Genomic DNA, 16,942 nt, shown 5'->3' with positions numbered 1-16,942 from the left:
GCAAAGTAAATCGAAAACGTTCTGGAAAGGACTCACCATTGATTCATGAGAGAAGGTCAAAATGCCAACATTCACAGGAGTTTGGAAGAAGTTGATTCCAGTCCTCATGGATGACTTCGAGGGCTTCATGACTTCAGTGGAGGAAGTCACTGCAGATGTGGTGGAAACAGCAAGAGGACTAGAATTAGGAGCGGAGCCTGAAGTGACTGAATTGCTGCAATCTCCGGATAAAACTTGAATGGGTGAGCAGTTGCTTCTTATGGATGAGCAAAGAAAGTGGTTTCTTGAGATGGAATCTGCTCCTGGTGAAGATGCTGTGAACACTGTTGAAATGACAACAAAGGATTTAGAATATTTTATCAACTTAGTTGGTAAAGCAGCAGCAGGGTTTGAGAGGACTGATTCCGATTTTAAAAGAAATTCTACTGTGGGTAAAATGCTCTCAAACAGCATCGCATGCTACAGAGAAATCTTCTGTGAAAGGAAGAGTCATTCGATGTGGCAGATTTCACTGTTATTGTAAGAAATTGCCACAGCCACCCCAGCCTTCAGCAACCACCACCTTGGTCAGTCAGCACCATCTGCAAAAAGATGACTTGCTAAAGCCTCAGATATCAGCATTTTTTAGCAATAAAGTAATTTTAAATTAAGGTGTATACATTGTGTTTTTAGACATAATGCTATTGTACACTTAATAGACTGCAGTGTTGTATAAACATAACTGGGAACATGGTTATAACCCTTGACACTGGGAGACCAAAAAGTTCCCATGACTTGCTTTCTTGTGATGATGGCTTTCTTGCGATGATAGCTTTCTTGCGATGATGGCTTTCTCGCGATGATGGCTTTCTCGCGATGATGGCTTTCTTGCGATGATGGCTTTCTTGCATGGTCTGGAGCTGAACCGCAGCATCCCGAGGCAGGCCTCGAGGTTCATGTATTTCACATAGTCAGGTGGAAAGAAAGTAGGCTCTACGGTGAGACCCTGAGTTGCATCCTGTCTGCCCTGTATGTGTGATCGTAGTCCTTTAATCCCCTGAGAAGCATAAACACCTTGTCAGCCAATAGAATTTCATGGTGGTTTGTCACTTAGCTGTAGGCTACACAGCCAGGCGAAATGGACATTCAAATCACGGCCAAGTGCGAAAACAACTGGTCTGGCACTCCTGCTTTTGCGAGGCCTTTAGCATCCTCACAAAACCAGTGCGTGTGTTCACTCCTACCTGGGGATTTTATTCCAGAAACTTAAATAATTAAGTCCTTTCTATTTTGTCTCCCTTAGTTTAGTCATATAAATTCTGCTCTTCATTCTTCCCTCAGTCTGTAAATTAGAAGTTGGTCAGGCTCTCACGGTCACCTTGGTGGCCTCGGTCATAGCAGAGGTTCCCTAAAGTGGATGGTTCTTGTTAGCTTCAAGAATTTGGATTTTCAGTACCAGGTAGAGTGTAGGAGCGGAAGGCAATTTGCAAACATCTTCTCAGTGCTCTGAGTTTCAGCTAAAATGATTAAGAATGTGCAACAGTCTAAGGAGCCTCATGTTGTTGACATAATTGTAAGGGGTCCTTCGTGTGATTGCAGATTGGGTTTGTGCCTTGTCTGTAAGCTTTTTGACAGAAGCGTCTGTCTCAGTGGCGCTCTCATTTGCTGCAGCAGAATAGAAAATGAAGTATCCCAATAATTGCATTATACTTTCCTTCTTGTGGACAAGAAAGCAATGTGGTATAATTAGGTTTGATTGGAGTGCACGTTTCCGGTAAGATCTGAAATTAATGATGTTGCTATAGTGACACATCTGCGGCCACCAGTGCGTGAAACATAAAGTAATTCATTCGACAAGAGCAGACATCTGTTAACTGCAAGGATGCAGAGCATATTGACACTGACCAGAAATACTAGACGTTATGTGATAAATGAACAAATGATGCTGAAACAGGAGGACAGATAATTTGTACTTAATCTGCTGGGAGAACTTTAATCTTCTCACTGGTTGCATTTGACAATGCCATTGTTTAAAGAACAATGCTGCAGAGAACTCATAAATTTTAAAACTTAGGGTGCAGCCTATTAAAGCAGTACATTAATTCCTTTGTTAGGAGTTTTATCTTCATGTAGAACAAAGCCATTACTAAAAACACCCACTAAAACAACAGGTTTTTTGGGACTCACATTTTAATTATAGCATCCTTACCCAAAATGCCATGTTGTTCCGACTTGGATCACATGTAAGTTTCACAGGACAGCGTTGTTGTGAAGGAGAAGGGCTGTTTCCATGGTTTGTAAGGGCAGCAAAGCAGGACAGGTGGCCTCGTGAGTACATACAAGGTTTGCAGATTTCACAGGTAAGATTTAGAAATTTTTTTCATATCCATTAAAACAAAGGGCAAATGTAGTCTCTTCTGCATGATAGTAACTGCGGTATTCAGTAATAACAAACGTGAACAGCCTTACTGGGATAGCTACCTACTAATGTGTGTCCTTGGATATGAGTGCTGTCATTAACATTTTGGTGACGTTTGGACCGTTTGAGATACAGTAGTTGAACAGATCCAAACAGTACTGGTACTCATGATTATTCAAGAAAGCCTGATTTACAGCAAATATAACAGGTACTTCACTTTAAATAATGTCAAATATTTTTAAAAACCAAAGCATACTTTAAAGTTTGGGGTAGATCGGTCTTATCACTTGAGAAGTTTTGTTTCCATTCCTTCGTTGCAAGATCTACATAAGTTCGTGTTTTGATATAACCATTTATCACTCATGGTTATTACTTTGCTTAACTAGAATCTTTGCAAGAAAGGTTGTCACCATAGGCACGCTGCATATCTGTGAACTACAGACAGAGTCACCTCTGTGTATGTATTAAAATTGCTTGCTCTGTGTACAGTGTGGCAGAGCTGAGCACGAGGCCAGGTTGCAGTCCCGGGACACCTGGTCAGGAGGGCCCTGCGTCCACTCCAAGAGCATCATCTCCCTGCTCACCTAGAGATTAGTTTTCCCTTTGCCTGCTTTGCTCATTATAGTCCAAAAAAACCATTTTTTTTTTATTAAAGAGCTATAGCATTTTTTTCTAGAAATCACAAACCTTTTATCAAAGACGTTTTCTTGTCAAAAGAATTACATCATAACATAGTCTGCTGTGACTCTTTTTGATGGATGGCTCCGTCACTCTGATTGCTTTAGTGCCTCCCTTTTTCAAAGTTTCTAATTTGGGGGAATTTTAATTTTTTTTGTATTAAGACAAAAAAGTTGTAGAAATAATTTTGTATAACAGACTCTTTCAATAAACGATTTAGTCTTGCTATATTATCTATTATACAAGAGGTTTTAAAAAGTCTCAATAAGTTATGAATAAAAAATGTTGAAATTTAAAAAATATTTTCAAGATTCATCTTAATATTTGAAGAAATTATATGTCCCACTAACCTAAAGGGATATCTGAATAAACATTCCAGTTTCTTTAACCCAAGGTGTGAATTCATTTATTCAAATGGCAAAATAACAAAACCAAACTGCTCATAACATGATTTGTTAGCAACTTAGACATTTGCAAGGATGTGGAGTTATTATCACAAATTTATTTGATTCAAATGGCAAACTGTCAGGGTGTAGCACTCTTAGCGTTTGGCATAACTATTACATAACTCTTACCACAATCTAAGTTTAAAACATTCTTGTCACCCCAGAAAGCAACCTTTCACAACCCATCACTCTCCTCCCTCTCCTGTAGCCCTAGGCAACCCCTAGTGACTTTGTGTATCTGGAGACCTGCTTGTCATGGATGTTGTGCATAAATGAGTCATACGGTGTGTGGTCCTTTTTGTCTGGGTCTTGTACTTGGCATACTGTCTTCCAGGTTCATTCGTGCTGTATGTATATCAGTACATTGTTTCTTCTTGTTGCCAAATGTGGATGTACCACATTTATTTGCCCATTCATGAGTTGATGGACATTTGGGTTGTTTCTAGTTTTCGCCTATTATGAGCAATGCTGCTGTGAACATCCAAGGTTCAAGGCAACAAGGTAGGATCAAGAAAGAATCTGTACTGTGAAAGACAGGAAACCATCCATGTGCGACAGGGTCTTGTGTGTAGGAAATCCTGGGAGTCACCTAAAAATCTGTTAATGAAAGAGTTTAGTAAGGTTGTAGGATACTAGATCAGTATACAAGAATGAATTATATTTCTATACACTGACAAAGAACTATCAAAAAATAAAATTAATAAAACAATTCCATTTACAGAGGCATCAGAAAAATACTTCATAGTGTTAAGATGGCAAAAATACTTCTCAAATCGATCCACAACCTTCTTTTCATAAATTGGTAGACTGATCCTAAAATTCATGTGGAGACACTGGCTGGGTTCCCAGTATAGCTTAAAACAACCTTGGAAATGAAGAAAGTTAGAAGAATCACAGTTCCTAATTTCAAAATTTAATACAAAGCTACAGTAACGTGTAGAACGGAAGGCTTTGGCGCTGAGCCTGGAGCAGGGCTGGGCGTCAGCACTCGCCACGGGCACCTGTGGCTGTCTCTCGCGTAACCGTTTCACCCGAATGAGCAGTTCACCTCCCAGCGTCGCTTTTTAAAATACTTAGTAATGGGGAGAACAGTGTCTAGAAAAGGCACTAAAGCATTCAAATGTATGCCGTTGCTCTGAGTTCCTACAAAATCTTGCTCATATCATCTCAATGTCGTTTACGTAGTTTTGGTAAAGTATATATTAGAAATAAGTTACAGCCAGTGTCTCCAAATGACCTGGTTGTGTGCTGTGTGTAATGTTTATGCAGCTCAGGTGATTTTGGTTTCTTTATCATAATTTGCTTTTGAGCACTTTTTATAGCCTGTGAGTTTCCCAGTCAAGTGCACAGGTGTGTTCCACTGTGGCCGTGTCCTTCACACATGTGCTGCTCCGGGTGAGTGAATCAGCACTTTCACGTCAGCTGACACTCGCAGCCTTCTCGCTGAGTATCACTTTGTGTCACTTTTTGTCACTTGCTGCCCTGAAGTATTGGCTGTATTATCTTTATGGTAACAGCAACATGTATGCATTTCAATTCCTTTTTCCCTTATTTTATAAATAAGTGGAAAATGGTAAAATTAATGTACTGCTACCACTACTACTAAATGTAGTTCTCAAAATACAGTTAGGATAATCATGGAAATAAGTTTAGAAGTGATTAGACAGAGTTAAAGCAGCCATAATTTAGCTTTATTTGTGCATTTATTAAACCTAATCCAGTTGATAATATATTCAATTTTGAGGAAAAAATAAAAGTAAAATGTATGAACTGGCACGGTGGAACAGGCTGGAGAACCCAGAAGCAGCTGGGGTGGGGACTGTTAGTGTTGGACACCAGCACAGAGGAACAGTCTGGAGAACCCAGAAGCAGCTGGGGTGGGGACTGTGTATTGTTGGACACAGGCACAGGGGAACAGTCTGGAGAACCCAGAAGCAGCTGTGGTGGGGACTGTGTGTTGTTGGACACAGGCAGAGGGGAACAGGCTGGAGAACCCAGAAGCAGCTGTGGTGGGGACTGTGTGTGTTGGACACAGGCACAGGGAACAGGCTGGAGAACCCAGAAGCAGCTGCAGTGGGGACTGTTGGTGTTGGACACAGGCACAGGGGAACAGGCTGGAGAACCCAGAAGCAGCTGCGGTGGGGACTGTTGGTGTTGGACACCAGCACAGGGGAACAGTCTGGAGAACCCAGAAGCAGCTGTGGTGGGGACTGTGTGTGTTGGACACAGGCACAGGGAACAGGCTGGAGAACCCAGAAGCAGCTGCAGTGGGGACTGTTGGTGTTGGACACAGGCACAGGGGAACAGGCTGGAGAACCCAGAAGCAGCTGCGGTGGGGACTGTTGGTGTTGGACACAGGCACAGGGAACAGTCTGGAGAACCCAGAAGCAGCTGCGCTGGGGACGGTGTGTTGTTGGACACAGGCACAGGGAACAGGCTGGAGAACCCAGAAGCAGCTGTGGTGGGGACTGTGTGTTGTTGGACACAGGCACAGGGGAACAGGCTGGAGAACCCAGAAGCAGCTGCGGTGGGGACTGTGTGTGTTGGACACAGGCACAGGGAACAGTCTGGAGAACCCAGAAGCAGCTGCGCTGGGGACTGTGTGTTGTTGGACACAGGCACAGGGGAACAGGCTGGAGAACCCAGAAGCAGCTGCGCTGGGGACTGTGTGTTGTTGGACACAGGCACAGGGAACAGGCTGGAGAACCCAGAAGCAGCTGTGCTGGGGACGGTGTGTTGTTGGACACAGGCACAGGGAACAGGCTGGAGAACCCAGAAGCAGCTGCGCTGGGGACGGTGTGTTGTTGGACACAGGCACAGGGAACAGGCTGGAGAACCCAGAAGCAGCTGCGCTGGGGACCGTGTGTTGTTGGACACAGGCACAGGGAACAGGCTGGAGAACCCAGAAGCAGCTGCGCTGGGGACTGTGTGTTGTTGGACACAGGCACAGGGAACAGGCTGGAGAACCCAGAAGGAGCTGCGCTGGGGACCGTGTGTTGTTGGACACAGGCACGGGAACAGGCTGGAGAACCCAGAAGCAGCTGCGCTGGGGACTGTGTGTTGTTGGACACAGGCACAGGGGAACAGGCTGGAGAACCCAGAAGCAGCTGCGCTGGGGACTGTGTGTTGTTGGACACAGGCACAGGGAACAGGCTGGAGAACCCAGAAGCAGCTGTGGTGGGGACTGTGTGTTGTTGGACACAGGCACAGGGGAACAGTCTGGAGAACCCAGAAGGAGCTGTGGTGGGGACTGTGTGTGTTGGACACAGGCACAGGGGAATAGGCTGGAGAACCCAGAAGCAGCTGCGCTGGGGACTGTGTGTTGTTGGACACAGGCACAGGGGAACAGGCTGGAGAACCCAGAAGCAGCTGTGGTGGGGACTGTGTGTTGTTGGACACAGGCAGAGGGGAACAGTCTGGAGAACCCAGAAGCAGCTGCAGTGGGGACTGTTGGTGTTGGACACAGGCACAGGGGAACAGGCTGGAGAACCCAGAAGCAGCTGTGGTGGGGACTGTGTGTTGTTGGACACAGGCACAGGGAACAGGCTAGAGAACCCAGAAGCAGCTGTGGTAAGGACTATGTGTTGTTGGACACAGGCACGGTGGAACAGGCTGGAGAACCCAGAAGCATCTGTGGTGGATACTGTGTGGTGTTAGACACAGGCACAGGGGAACAGGCTGGAGAACCCAGAAGCATCTGTGGTGGATACTGTGTGGTGTTAGACACAGGCACAGGGGAACAGGCTGGAGAACCCAGAAGCATCTGTGGTGGATACTGTGTGGTGTTAGACACAGGCACAGGGGAACAGGCTGAAGAACCCAGAAGCATCTGTGGTGGATACTGTGTGGTGTTAGACACAGGCACAGGGGAACAGGCTGGAGAACCCAATAGCAGCTGTGGTGGGGACTGTGTGTTGTTGGGCAGAGGCACAGGGGAACAGGCTGGAGAACCCAGAAGCAGCTGCAGTAGGGACCTTTGGTGTTGGACACTGGCACAGGGGAACAGGCTGAAGAACCCAGAAGCAGCTGCAGTGGGGACTGTTGGTGTTGGACACAGGCACAGGGGAACAGGCTGGAGAACCCAGGAACAAGCGTTGCACCAAAGAGGTTATACAGACAGTATGTTAAAAGACCAGCACCATTAGCCACAGTGAGATCTCATGTACACCAGTCAGAACCATTGAAATGAAAAAGGAACATTAAATTCTGGTGAGGATGCCAGAAAACAGGATCTCTCCCACACTGCTGCTGGGAATGTGAAAAGATGGAGCACGTCTAGAAAATAGTTTGGCAGTTTCTTAAGAACCTAAACATATACTTATCTAAGCAGTCACACTCCTGGGCATTTATCCCAGAGAAATAAAAACTTACAACCACAAAAGAAAACTTACACATGATTGTTTTAGCAGCAATATTTGTAACAGCCAAAAACTGGAAACACTAAAAATGTCCCTCAATAGGTGAGTGGTTAAACAAGTTAAACTTTACTGTACTATGGAACACTACTACTCAGCAATAAGAAGAAATGAACTGTTGATACTTGCAACTACTTGAATGGATATCAAAGGTATTACACTTAGTGCAAAAAGAAAACAATTTCGAAAGGTCACATATTGAGTGATTTCAGTTATATAAAATTCTTGAAATTAAAATTATAGGAATGGAGTCATGATTAGTGGTTGCCAAGGTCAGGATGGCGGGCTGAGAGTGGACGTGACCACCAGGACGGCACAGGGAGCTCTCTGTGCTGACCCAGTGGTTCTGATCCTGGTTGCAGCAGTGGTTACACAGATGTCATGTGGAAAAATGACAGAGAACCATACGCACACATTGTGCCAAAGCCACTGTTCTGGTTTGATATTGCACTGGGGGACACTGGGGAAGGTACAAGGGACCTCTCTGTACTACCAGTGTAACTGTGAATCTGTAAGTATTTCAAAATAAAAAGAGAAACAATAAAAACAAAAAACTGTTCTTAGATTGGCAATATGACAGAGGTCTTCGGTAAAAGTTTTGACTAGAGGGAAAATAGTCACATTTCTTTTCAGTATAATGTGTGCCACATGAAAGCACGTTGACCTGACTATTTACCATCATTACATTGATATCTCTGGTAGTTGTTATTTTTTAAACTAGAGAACTATAATTACATCATGAATGTCTAGCATTTCACATACCCAAGCACAGACATGGTCCCCTGCCAGATCCCAGCTGCAGCACGAGCTGTGCTGTACAGCATGTGCGCACCCTGCCTGAGCCTGGGCCTGGGCCTGGGCCTGGGCCTGGTCCCGGTCCCGGACGCGGTGCCCCAACCAGGCTGTGCTTCTGTGGGGGCTGGGAGGTGGTAATATATGTGGAAATGGCTGGTACAGAATTTACTGTAAGTGTGCTGATTTTTAGAGCTAAATGTCAAATTATAGAATGCTCCAGATGGAAGATCAGGCCCCTGCCCTCGCTGGGTTGGTGAGAGAACGTGTTCTGGGGAGATGGGCCCCGGCCAAGAGTACTGCTCCCTCTCTGGGACACACACGCTGTGTAATAAAAGTGACAGTTACATTGGTACATGCCCAAGCACTAATTCTGGTAACAAGTTTCCCAAAAGTACAATGTCACTCAACTCAAACTCTTTCCTGCTTCCCTGACTAGGTTTTGGGTAGATTTTGTTTTTATTCATCCCTGTCTTAGTAGGTTTTTTTGCTGCCAGTTTCAGCTGTGGAATGATGAATACCATATTGTTCACATTTATTTTAATGTAAAGAACTTGAATGTTACAGTTATTTTTCTTGACAATTTTAAAACCTATTGAAATGTATAAAATAACATATATCAGACATAGCCCAAAAAGATCTTTCTAGAAGTGATTAATCCCTTTTTTCCAGCATGCCTTGTGACCTTAACTGAATCTAATCCTTTTGGATCAAGCTTTTAGCTTCTGCCACAGTGTTAGCACAGCACATAAATTCAGTTATTATAATAGTGAGCAAGTATCAGATCAAGGCAGCTTGGCATGGTTTAAGAACACAATTTATAATCAACAGATCTGAGTTCTTGTCTCACCAGTTTTCTGACACTGTGTCGATTCTTGCTCAAGTTAACCTTATTTGCTTACATGTAACGTGGGTGTTTGCCCGCCTACTTCAGTAGATTGCCATGAGAGTTTTTTCATTGGGTTTTAGAAAATAAATACCATTAAGGTATTGGTGGCTTCCTGTTGAGCCCTATACCCTGCAATGCCACACTCCAGTCACCTAGGTCCTGTGATACGGATGGGAGTATGGGATGTGCACATGGATATAGCATAATAAAGCACAATTTCCAAAATATGTCATGCAGGGATGATGTGCTTTGCCAAGGGCTGAGGGTACGGCCACAAACATGTGTCCCCAGCCTTCCAGGATGGGCCCTGCTCCCAGGCCCCAGACCACAGAAGTGACAATTTTTCCTCTACATGTCTGTCCCACAGCCACTGCAGATTCATCCTTTCCTAAACCAAACTCTCATCTCTGTCTTCCTGCCCCCAAGCCTACCTGCATCCTCACTTCCTATTTCCCATGTTGGCCAGGCACCTGGCAGAAACACCTCCAGGCCTGCTCTCAGACGCCTCAGATTCAGAGCCCCATGCAGTACTGAAGTCCAGGGTTCTCCTCCTCAGACTTGTAAGAGTTCCTGAATTTGCCTCTTGTTTCTGCCTTGACCCCTACTGCTGCATCATTCCTCACTTAGACCTTTCTAATGCTCCCTTCCTCCACATGTGACCCCACCACTACACCCCAAAAATAGTGCTCCAGGCACAACACCACCATGTGGGGGACCCACCAGAATGAGGTTGCCCCACAGGCTCTCCCCACCTCACAGTGTCCTCCTGAGGTGACACAGGCTCTCCTCACCTCAGTGTCCTCCTGAGGTGACACAGGCTCTCCCAGTCACAGTGTCCTCCTGTGGTGACACAGGCTCTCCTTACCTCACAGTGTCCTCATGTCATGACACAGGCTTTCCCCACTTCACAGTGTCCTCCTGAGGTGACATAGGTCTCCTCACCTCACAGTGTCTTCCTGGGGTGATGCAGGCTTTCCTCACATCACAGTGTCCTTCTGAGGTGACATAGGGTCTCCTAATCTCACAGTGTCCTCCTGAGGTGACACAGGCTCTTCCCACCTCACTGTTTCCTCCTGACAGGCTCTCCTCACCTCACAGTGTCCTCCAGAGGTGACACAGCCTCTCCCCATCACAGTGTCCTCCTGGGCTGACACAGGCTCTCCACACCTCACAGTGTCCTCCTGAGGTGACACCGGCTCTCCTTACCTCACAGTGACTGAGTTGACACAGGCTCTCCCCACCTCACAATCTCCTCCTGAGGTGACATAGGCTCTCCCCCTCAGAGTGACCCCCTGAAGTGACACAGGCTCTCCTCACCTCATGGTGTCCTCCTGAGGTGACACAGGCTCTCCTCACATCACAGTGTCCTCCTGTCATGACACAGGCTCTCCCCACCTCACAGTGTCCTCCTGAGGTGATACAGGCTCTCCCCCTCATGGCTACCACTTCATGGCCACCCCCTTGTAAGTCCATGGGAATTCCTCTAGCCCCAGCCTGGTGCCGGCTGTGGGAGCGGCTCTGCCTGGCTCGTGCAGGCACCTGTTGCTGCCCTGTACCTGCCTTCCCTGCCTCTCAAAGCAGGAGTGTTTCCTACATGTCTTGCCTCATGCCATACAGTTCTTCACAAGAGAATCCCTAACTCTTGTTTGTGTCTTACAAACAATGTATCTGTACAATGGAGAGATGGATACAATGTCACTTGGTATATTATTGTGGCACTTCATACGTTTTCTTACTTATTCTTCCCAGCACCTGTGCAAGGGAGGAGGTGTTTGCATAATCACAGAAACTCAGTGAAGACTCACAGCCCACAGTCCCAGGCAGGGTCTAAACCCAGCTTTATCTGCTCAAGCCCAGCATGCTGGGATGCCTTATTTAATGAGTTTTTGCCACACGAAACAGGAATTGCCTTTTTTTTTTTTTTAAATGAAATGATGTCACTAACACAGGCTGGGGAATAGCTCAAACTCTTGGGCTCAAGTGATCCTCCTGTCTCAGCCTCCTATTAGCTGCAACTACAGGCACCACTAGCACACCCAGCAAATTTTTCTGTTTTTAGTAGAGAAGGGTCTGACTATGTTGCTCAGGCTGGTCTTGAACTCCTGGCCTCAAGGGATCCTTCCACCTCAGCCTCCCAGAGTGCTAAGATTACAGGTGTGAGCCACGGCGCCCGGCCGGATTGCCAATTTATTCAAAATCTGTGGGAACCTGGGAGCTGGTGTCTCTGGGAGGCTGGCTGGCATTGAGGATGGGCAGCCGGGAGCCTCCAGCAGATCGTGAGAAGCCCTGTTTTTCATTCCGAGTAATTTATGTTTAAGCTTGGTCTTGATGGTGAGTCACTAATGGTTTTGAAAAGCAAGGGAGTAAAATGAAGAGATTTTTACGGTCAGAAGATAGGTCCAGTGGGAAAGTAGGTTAAGGAATATTAGACCTGGAGTTCAGAAAACCATGGAAGAGGCTGCAAATCAAGATGAGAGGTGAAGAGGACAGACCTGAGGTGCTCCAGACGGATGTCAGGGGTTTGGCCGTCCCCAGGACCGGGAAGCTGTGAGAACGGGTTGAATACGCAAAGCGAAGAAAGGGCCATGCTGATACTGCTGGTGGTGGTGGTTGCCACAAGAGCAGCTCCCTTTTATTTCAGGGCTTACCACATCAGGCATGCCACCTGTGTCTCGTGGAATCGGTGCCACCCACTTTGGTGGCTTTTCACAGTCAGGAGGGTCTTGCCCTTCTTGGTCAGGGTCCCTGCATGAGTTGGGAGCCCACACGGGCCCATGCAGGTGTCCTGGTGGATGCTGCTGGCCAGAGAACTGCAAGCTGTTGAGGCGAGGGACGGCTGAGGGTATGGGTCACACGTCGTGTGATGAGGACAGAAGCACCTTTGTGGGGAAGGTCTGCGGCAGCACTTTGGCATCACACATGAGTGCGCTCACACCTCGCCTGCTCCCCGTGCCCGCCGCAGCAGCCTGGGAAACATTCCCAGAGTGAGGCATGGGGAGAAAAGGAAATGTTACTTATTTAAGGGTCTTTTGGTACTTGCATTCCAAAAACCAAAAAAAAACCCTCTATTCTTGGTAGGAGCTATACTGGTGTTTGTTATAATATTTCTTTGACTTTACATATAAAATTGTTTATAGTAGAAACTTAGGTTAAAAAGTGTTAGTCATGGTCCTGTTTGCAAGCTGCAATGGAATTTATGCCCGGTTATCACGCTCTGCCACAGCTGACCATGCTTCATGCCCAGTGTTCACCAGAGGAAAGTCTAAAGGAAATTCTTCAATTCTGTCAATCTGAGGATGTAACATATTTTTAATTTAAATAGTACATTTATTAAATAGTTTTTCAGAAAACTTATTTAGGCACACATAATAGAGGTAAACTTTGTATTTATTCTAATACAAATACCTTTTGACTGTAGATGGTAGTAGGCCGTCATTTTTCATCTCAGATCTTTGATACACAAAGCATTTATCAAACTTCATTATGTTGTTTGGAAGCTGAAATGTTGCTAACTAAATTATTTAATGTAACCTAGTATTTTAAGTTAATTCTAATTTATTTAGTGATACATAATGAAAAAGTTTAAGCTACTTCTCATGTAGTTTTGATTGGCCTTTATGAAACTTGGGAGCCGTTTGTTCAGGTATACAGGGCATAGCATATAAAGGGGCTACATAGATAGAACTTTGTAGAAGACAAAATTTATAAAACCAACAGGCATATCCAGGTGGCAGCTGCTCTTTAAAATTTCTAATTTTATATTTTGTATCCATTCTTTTGTCAAAAGCATTTGTTGAAACAATCTCTAAAATAATAAAAAATATAGGTTTTCCTTCTATTTTAAAGTAAACTCTGTGTCCTGGTCAAGCTCTGAGTCCAGTGACCTGCATGCTCTGGTGCCGACTGATGTGTGAGGATTAACTCTGTGCCCTAATCCTCACTATTTCTTATGGCCTCATAGGTAGATATGAAAATAGATTGTGTTGTATTTTCAATGTCGTGTATGCCAAAGTTTCCAAAACCCAGTTAATATTTTATGGGTGTTTTGTAACCATGTGGAAAGTTCAACTTCTATTGCAATTGGCTGGCTCCATCATTGTTCACATCCACATCTACAACTGCATTACAGTCTGTGGATAATCCTTATGTGCATTTTGAAGTAAGTGCACAAGCCCACAAGGGAAGAGGAGAGGAAAGGTGCAGTCCATCGTAGCATATTATGGGCCACTCACTCTGCTACGTTGCTATACCTCTTTAACCTGGGGAAGTCAGAATGATGTGCATGTCACCCATGTATTTTCACATTAAGTGACCTGTAGATCAGGCTTTACTGAGGGTGCTAGTGAGTAACCACCTTGATACCTCCATCTGGACTGCCCAGGAGGGTCAGGAAGCCTCTTCCAACAGTTCACGGTTTGCAAACTCCGCTGAAAAAAACCAGCTTTCTCTTTTACAAACCTCCTGTCATTCCAGGTAATGTAAATATATGCTAAGGGTTAAACACATCTGGAATTTCTGTTTCTATTCAGCTAAAAATAATTTTTCAAAATAGGTTTTTAAAAAAACTGATGGACACCCTAATTGGAGCTAGTTGATGTCTTTCTCAGTCATTGTTCTGTATTACAGCTATAAAGATGGTGACTCAGTCTTCTAGTTTTATGTCTGCCTCTTTCAGAACAGGCAGAAGTTGCATTTGTATCAAATCTGAGCTGAAAGGCAGAAGTTAGACTTTCTTCATGTACTAGAGCCCTCCTGATTGATAAAAGTTGTTACAATGGGAACTGACATGCTAGGAAGAAAACTTCTGGTCCTCGCCATTAAAATGAAAACAGTAGCAGCTGCCACTCTTCAGCTACTCTATCACCTGGCAGCACATCCCACCCATGCGTGGTCAGGGGAGCAGGGCCTCCCCGGCTGGGAAGGGGCGGGATAGAACAGCAGGATCCTGGTGGCTACCTGTGTTCATTCACTTGCTGCTGTTATGGTTGTTGCAGGGACCCTCACCCGGAATGAGATGGTATTCAAGCGGCTCCATCTGGGCACCGTGTCCTATGGGACTGACACGATGGATGAGATCCAAAGCCACGTTGCGAGTTCTTACTCTCAGGCAAGTCGGTTTACTTCTCTGGGAAGCAGGCAGTACCACGGAGCTGAGCTGAGCTGGGCTGAGCTGGTCTATAGTGAGCTGCTTGGGTTACCTTGACGCTGCTGCTGTGGTCAGCAGGAAACAGTTTCAAATGACCATTTCTGCATTAGCGTGATCAGAGAAGGCACAATAGCTGAAGTCAGTTATTCACACTACATTTTCTTAGTGAATTATTTGTAAAAAAGGATTCAATAACCATAGTACTTCGAAGAATATTCAGAACACTGCATCAAATTGTTTCCTAATAATCCGTCTGTTTTTCTGCATAATTAATAAAACTTTCTCACATTTTTAAAGATAAATTCTTTTCTTTTCACTTTTTCAATAAACAAAAGTAGGTGGCACAGTGTCCTAAACCTCATAACCTGCCCCGAACCTCATAACCTGCCCCAAACCTCATAACCTGTCCCACGGTCCCACAGCACCAGCGTGTAGTTGATTTTTGTTTCCTTTATAACTGTTCTCTCACCACGTCATTTTAATGTGAAGCTCAAATGTTACATTATTTCATCTGTAAATATTTATTATGTGTCTCTAAAAAATAAGGAGTCCTCTTTGTTTTAAACATTACCTAAATCTTGTCTTTTTCACTGGAGACTCACAAGAGCTCCCTGAGGTTTCCAGAACAGGAATTACAGTTGAGTATCATACCCTTTTCCAGAATGCTGGGGACCAGAGGTGTGTCAGAGTGCAGATTTGGTCTGATTGCGGCACATTTGTGTTGTGTGTACTGGTTGAGCATCCCTGAATTCCAAAATGCTCCAGTGAGCCTTTTTTGGGGTTGTCATGTTGATTTTCAAAAAGTTTTGGATTTTGGAGCATTTCAGAGTTTTTAGATTAGGGATACTAAATCTAAAAGGGATACTAATCTAATTTCAGGGTTTTTAGATTAGGGATACTCAACCTGTGTTTGCTTTTAACTTGAGGATTGAGCCCAGAGCTCATGTCATGTGCCAGAGGATTACAGACTGCAGGCTCTACAGAGTCTCCCCGGCCCTGCCTCGTCCCGACATCCCAGGCTTCTGCGCAGATGTGTGGGCCACAGTGTGTTCGCAGATCAGGTTTAGAGCAGATCCAGGGTGGGCATAGTCCCAGCCCCAGCCCCAAGTGGTGTTTGTGTTTGATTCATTTGGATTTCTTTTTACCTATCGTAATGTGAAGTTGCTGATCCCATATAACCAAACCTAGTAGTCTGAGGAAATCTATTTAAAATGCCAGTATACAAACTGTCATCTGTCAGGAATTATCACTTTCTTAGGCTTTTTTCCTGCCTGTTTGTTGATTCGTGTGAATGTAGTAATCCACGTGATGATGAGCGCAGGCCTAACGTGCTCAGCAGTGCAAGGAGCTCACCCGGTGGCCACGGCTCACGGCGCTATTGCCCTGGCTCCCAGATGGTCACTTGCGGTGACGTCAGCTACAGAGTCTAGCAGACTTTTTGTGTTGACAAGAGTTTGTTTCAGACTTGATTTTCCACAGACTAGACTGAATGACACTTTCTTATTACAGGTTTTCTACTCTTGACAGAATTCAAGAGAATTCTGCCTACATTGTATTCAGCTTTTTGAAAACGTCTTCTATAATTGTTAACAGACTGGCATATACTTTACTTCTGAGATACTGTCAAGTGAAAAACGTCTTATATGTGTATATATTTATCATGTGTAATATTCATACACACATGTAAGCATACACACACACACAACCAAACACTTTATTAATTTGGATATAATCTATTAAGATACAGAGTGGGTTTTGCAACCTAGAATATTTATTAACAAGAGAAAAATCTAAAAAGGGGAAGGAACACAACTTCTTAGGAATCTGTGTCTAGATTGAAACAGTGCTGGACATCTGAGTCTGAACGATTTAATTTGTGTTACCAATGAATGTGATTTTCATAGCTTCAAGTAAGTTATTTTACTAGGAAAAAGTTATAAGCAGAAAGGATAAAGAATCATCGTAGAAACACAGCAAATATTTAATATTTATTTCCATCTAGGAGGACTTTTACAGATCATTTTTACTAAAGGCTGTCAGCTGATCAGTCCTTTTTATGTGAAATGGACCGGACTCCTCATCTGTGCTCTGTTTTATTGTTGAGATGACAGGTCTGGTAGGTCCCCTGCAGTCCAACACAGTCTTGTACAGCCTGATTACACTTCCCCACTGGAAGCA

At 44.6% G+C, this 16,942-nt stretch overlaps 1 protein-coding gene across 4 annotated transcripts in view; it reads left to right on the top strand.

The window, feature by feature from the left end:
• ATP9B (ATPase phospholipid transporting 9B) overlaps positions 1 to 16,942 on the top strand; it is a 214,919-nt gene that overhangs the window by 147,541 nt on the left and 50,436 nt on the right. For all 4 annotated transcript variants that reach the window (XM_012788899.3, XM_012788897.2, XM_075993786.1 and 1 more), the window contains one exon: positions 14,613 to 14,725. In XM_012788899.3, coding sequence (XP_012644353.1) covers positions 14,613 to 14,725 — 113 coding nt within the window. The remainder of the gene's footprint in view (positions 1 to 14,612; positions 14,726 to 16,942) is intronic.

The sequence above is a fragment of the Microcebus murinus genome, chromosome 17 (genome assembly GCF_040939455.1).
Source record: "Microcebus murinus isolate Inina chromosome 17, M.murinus_Inina_mat1.0, whole genome shotgun sequence".
In the NCBI taxonomy this organism is placed as follows: Eukaryota; Metazoa; Chordata; class Mammalia; order Primates; family Cheirogaleidae; genus Microcebus; species Microcebus murinus.
The sequence above is the reverse complement of the archived record's forward strand: the minus strand, read 5'-3'. Positions and strand labels throughout refer to the sequence as shown.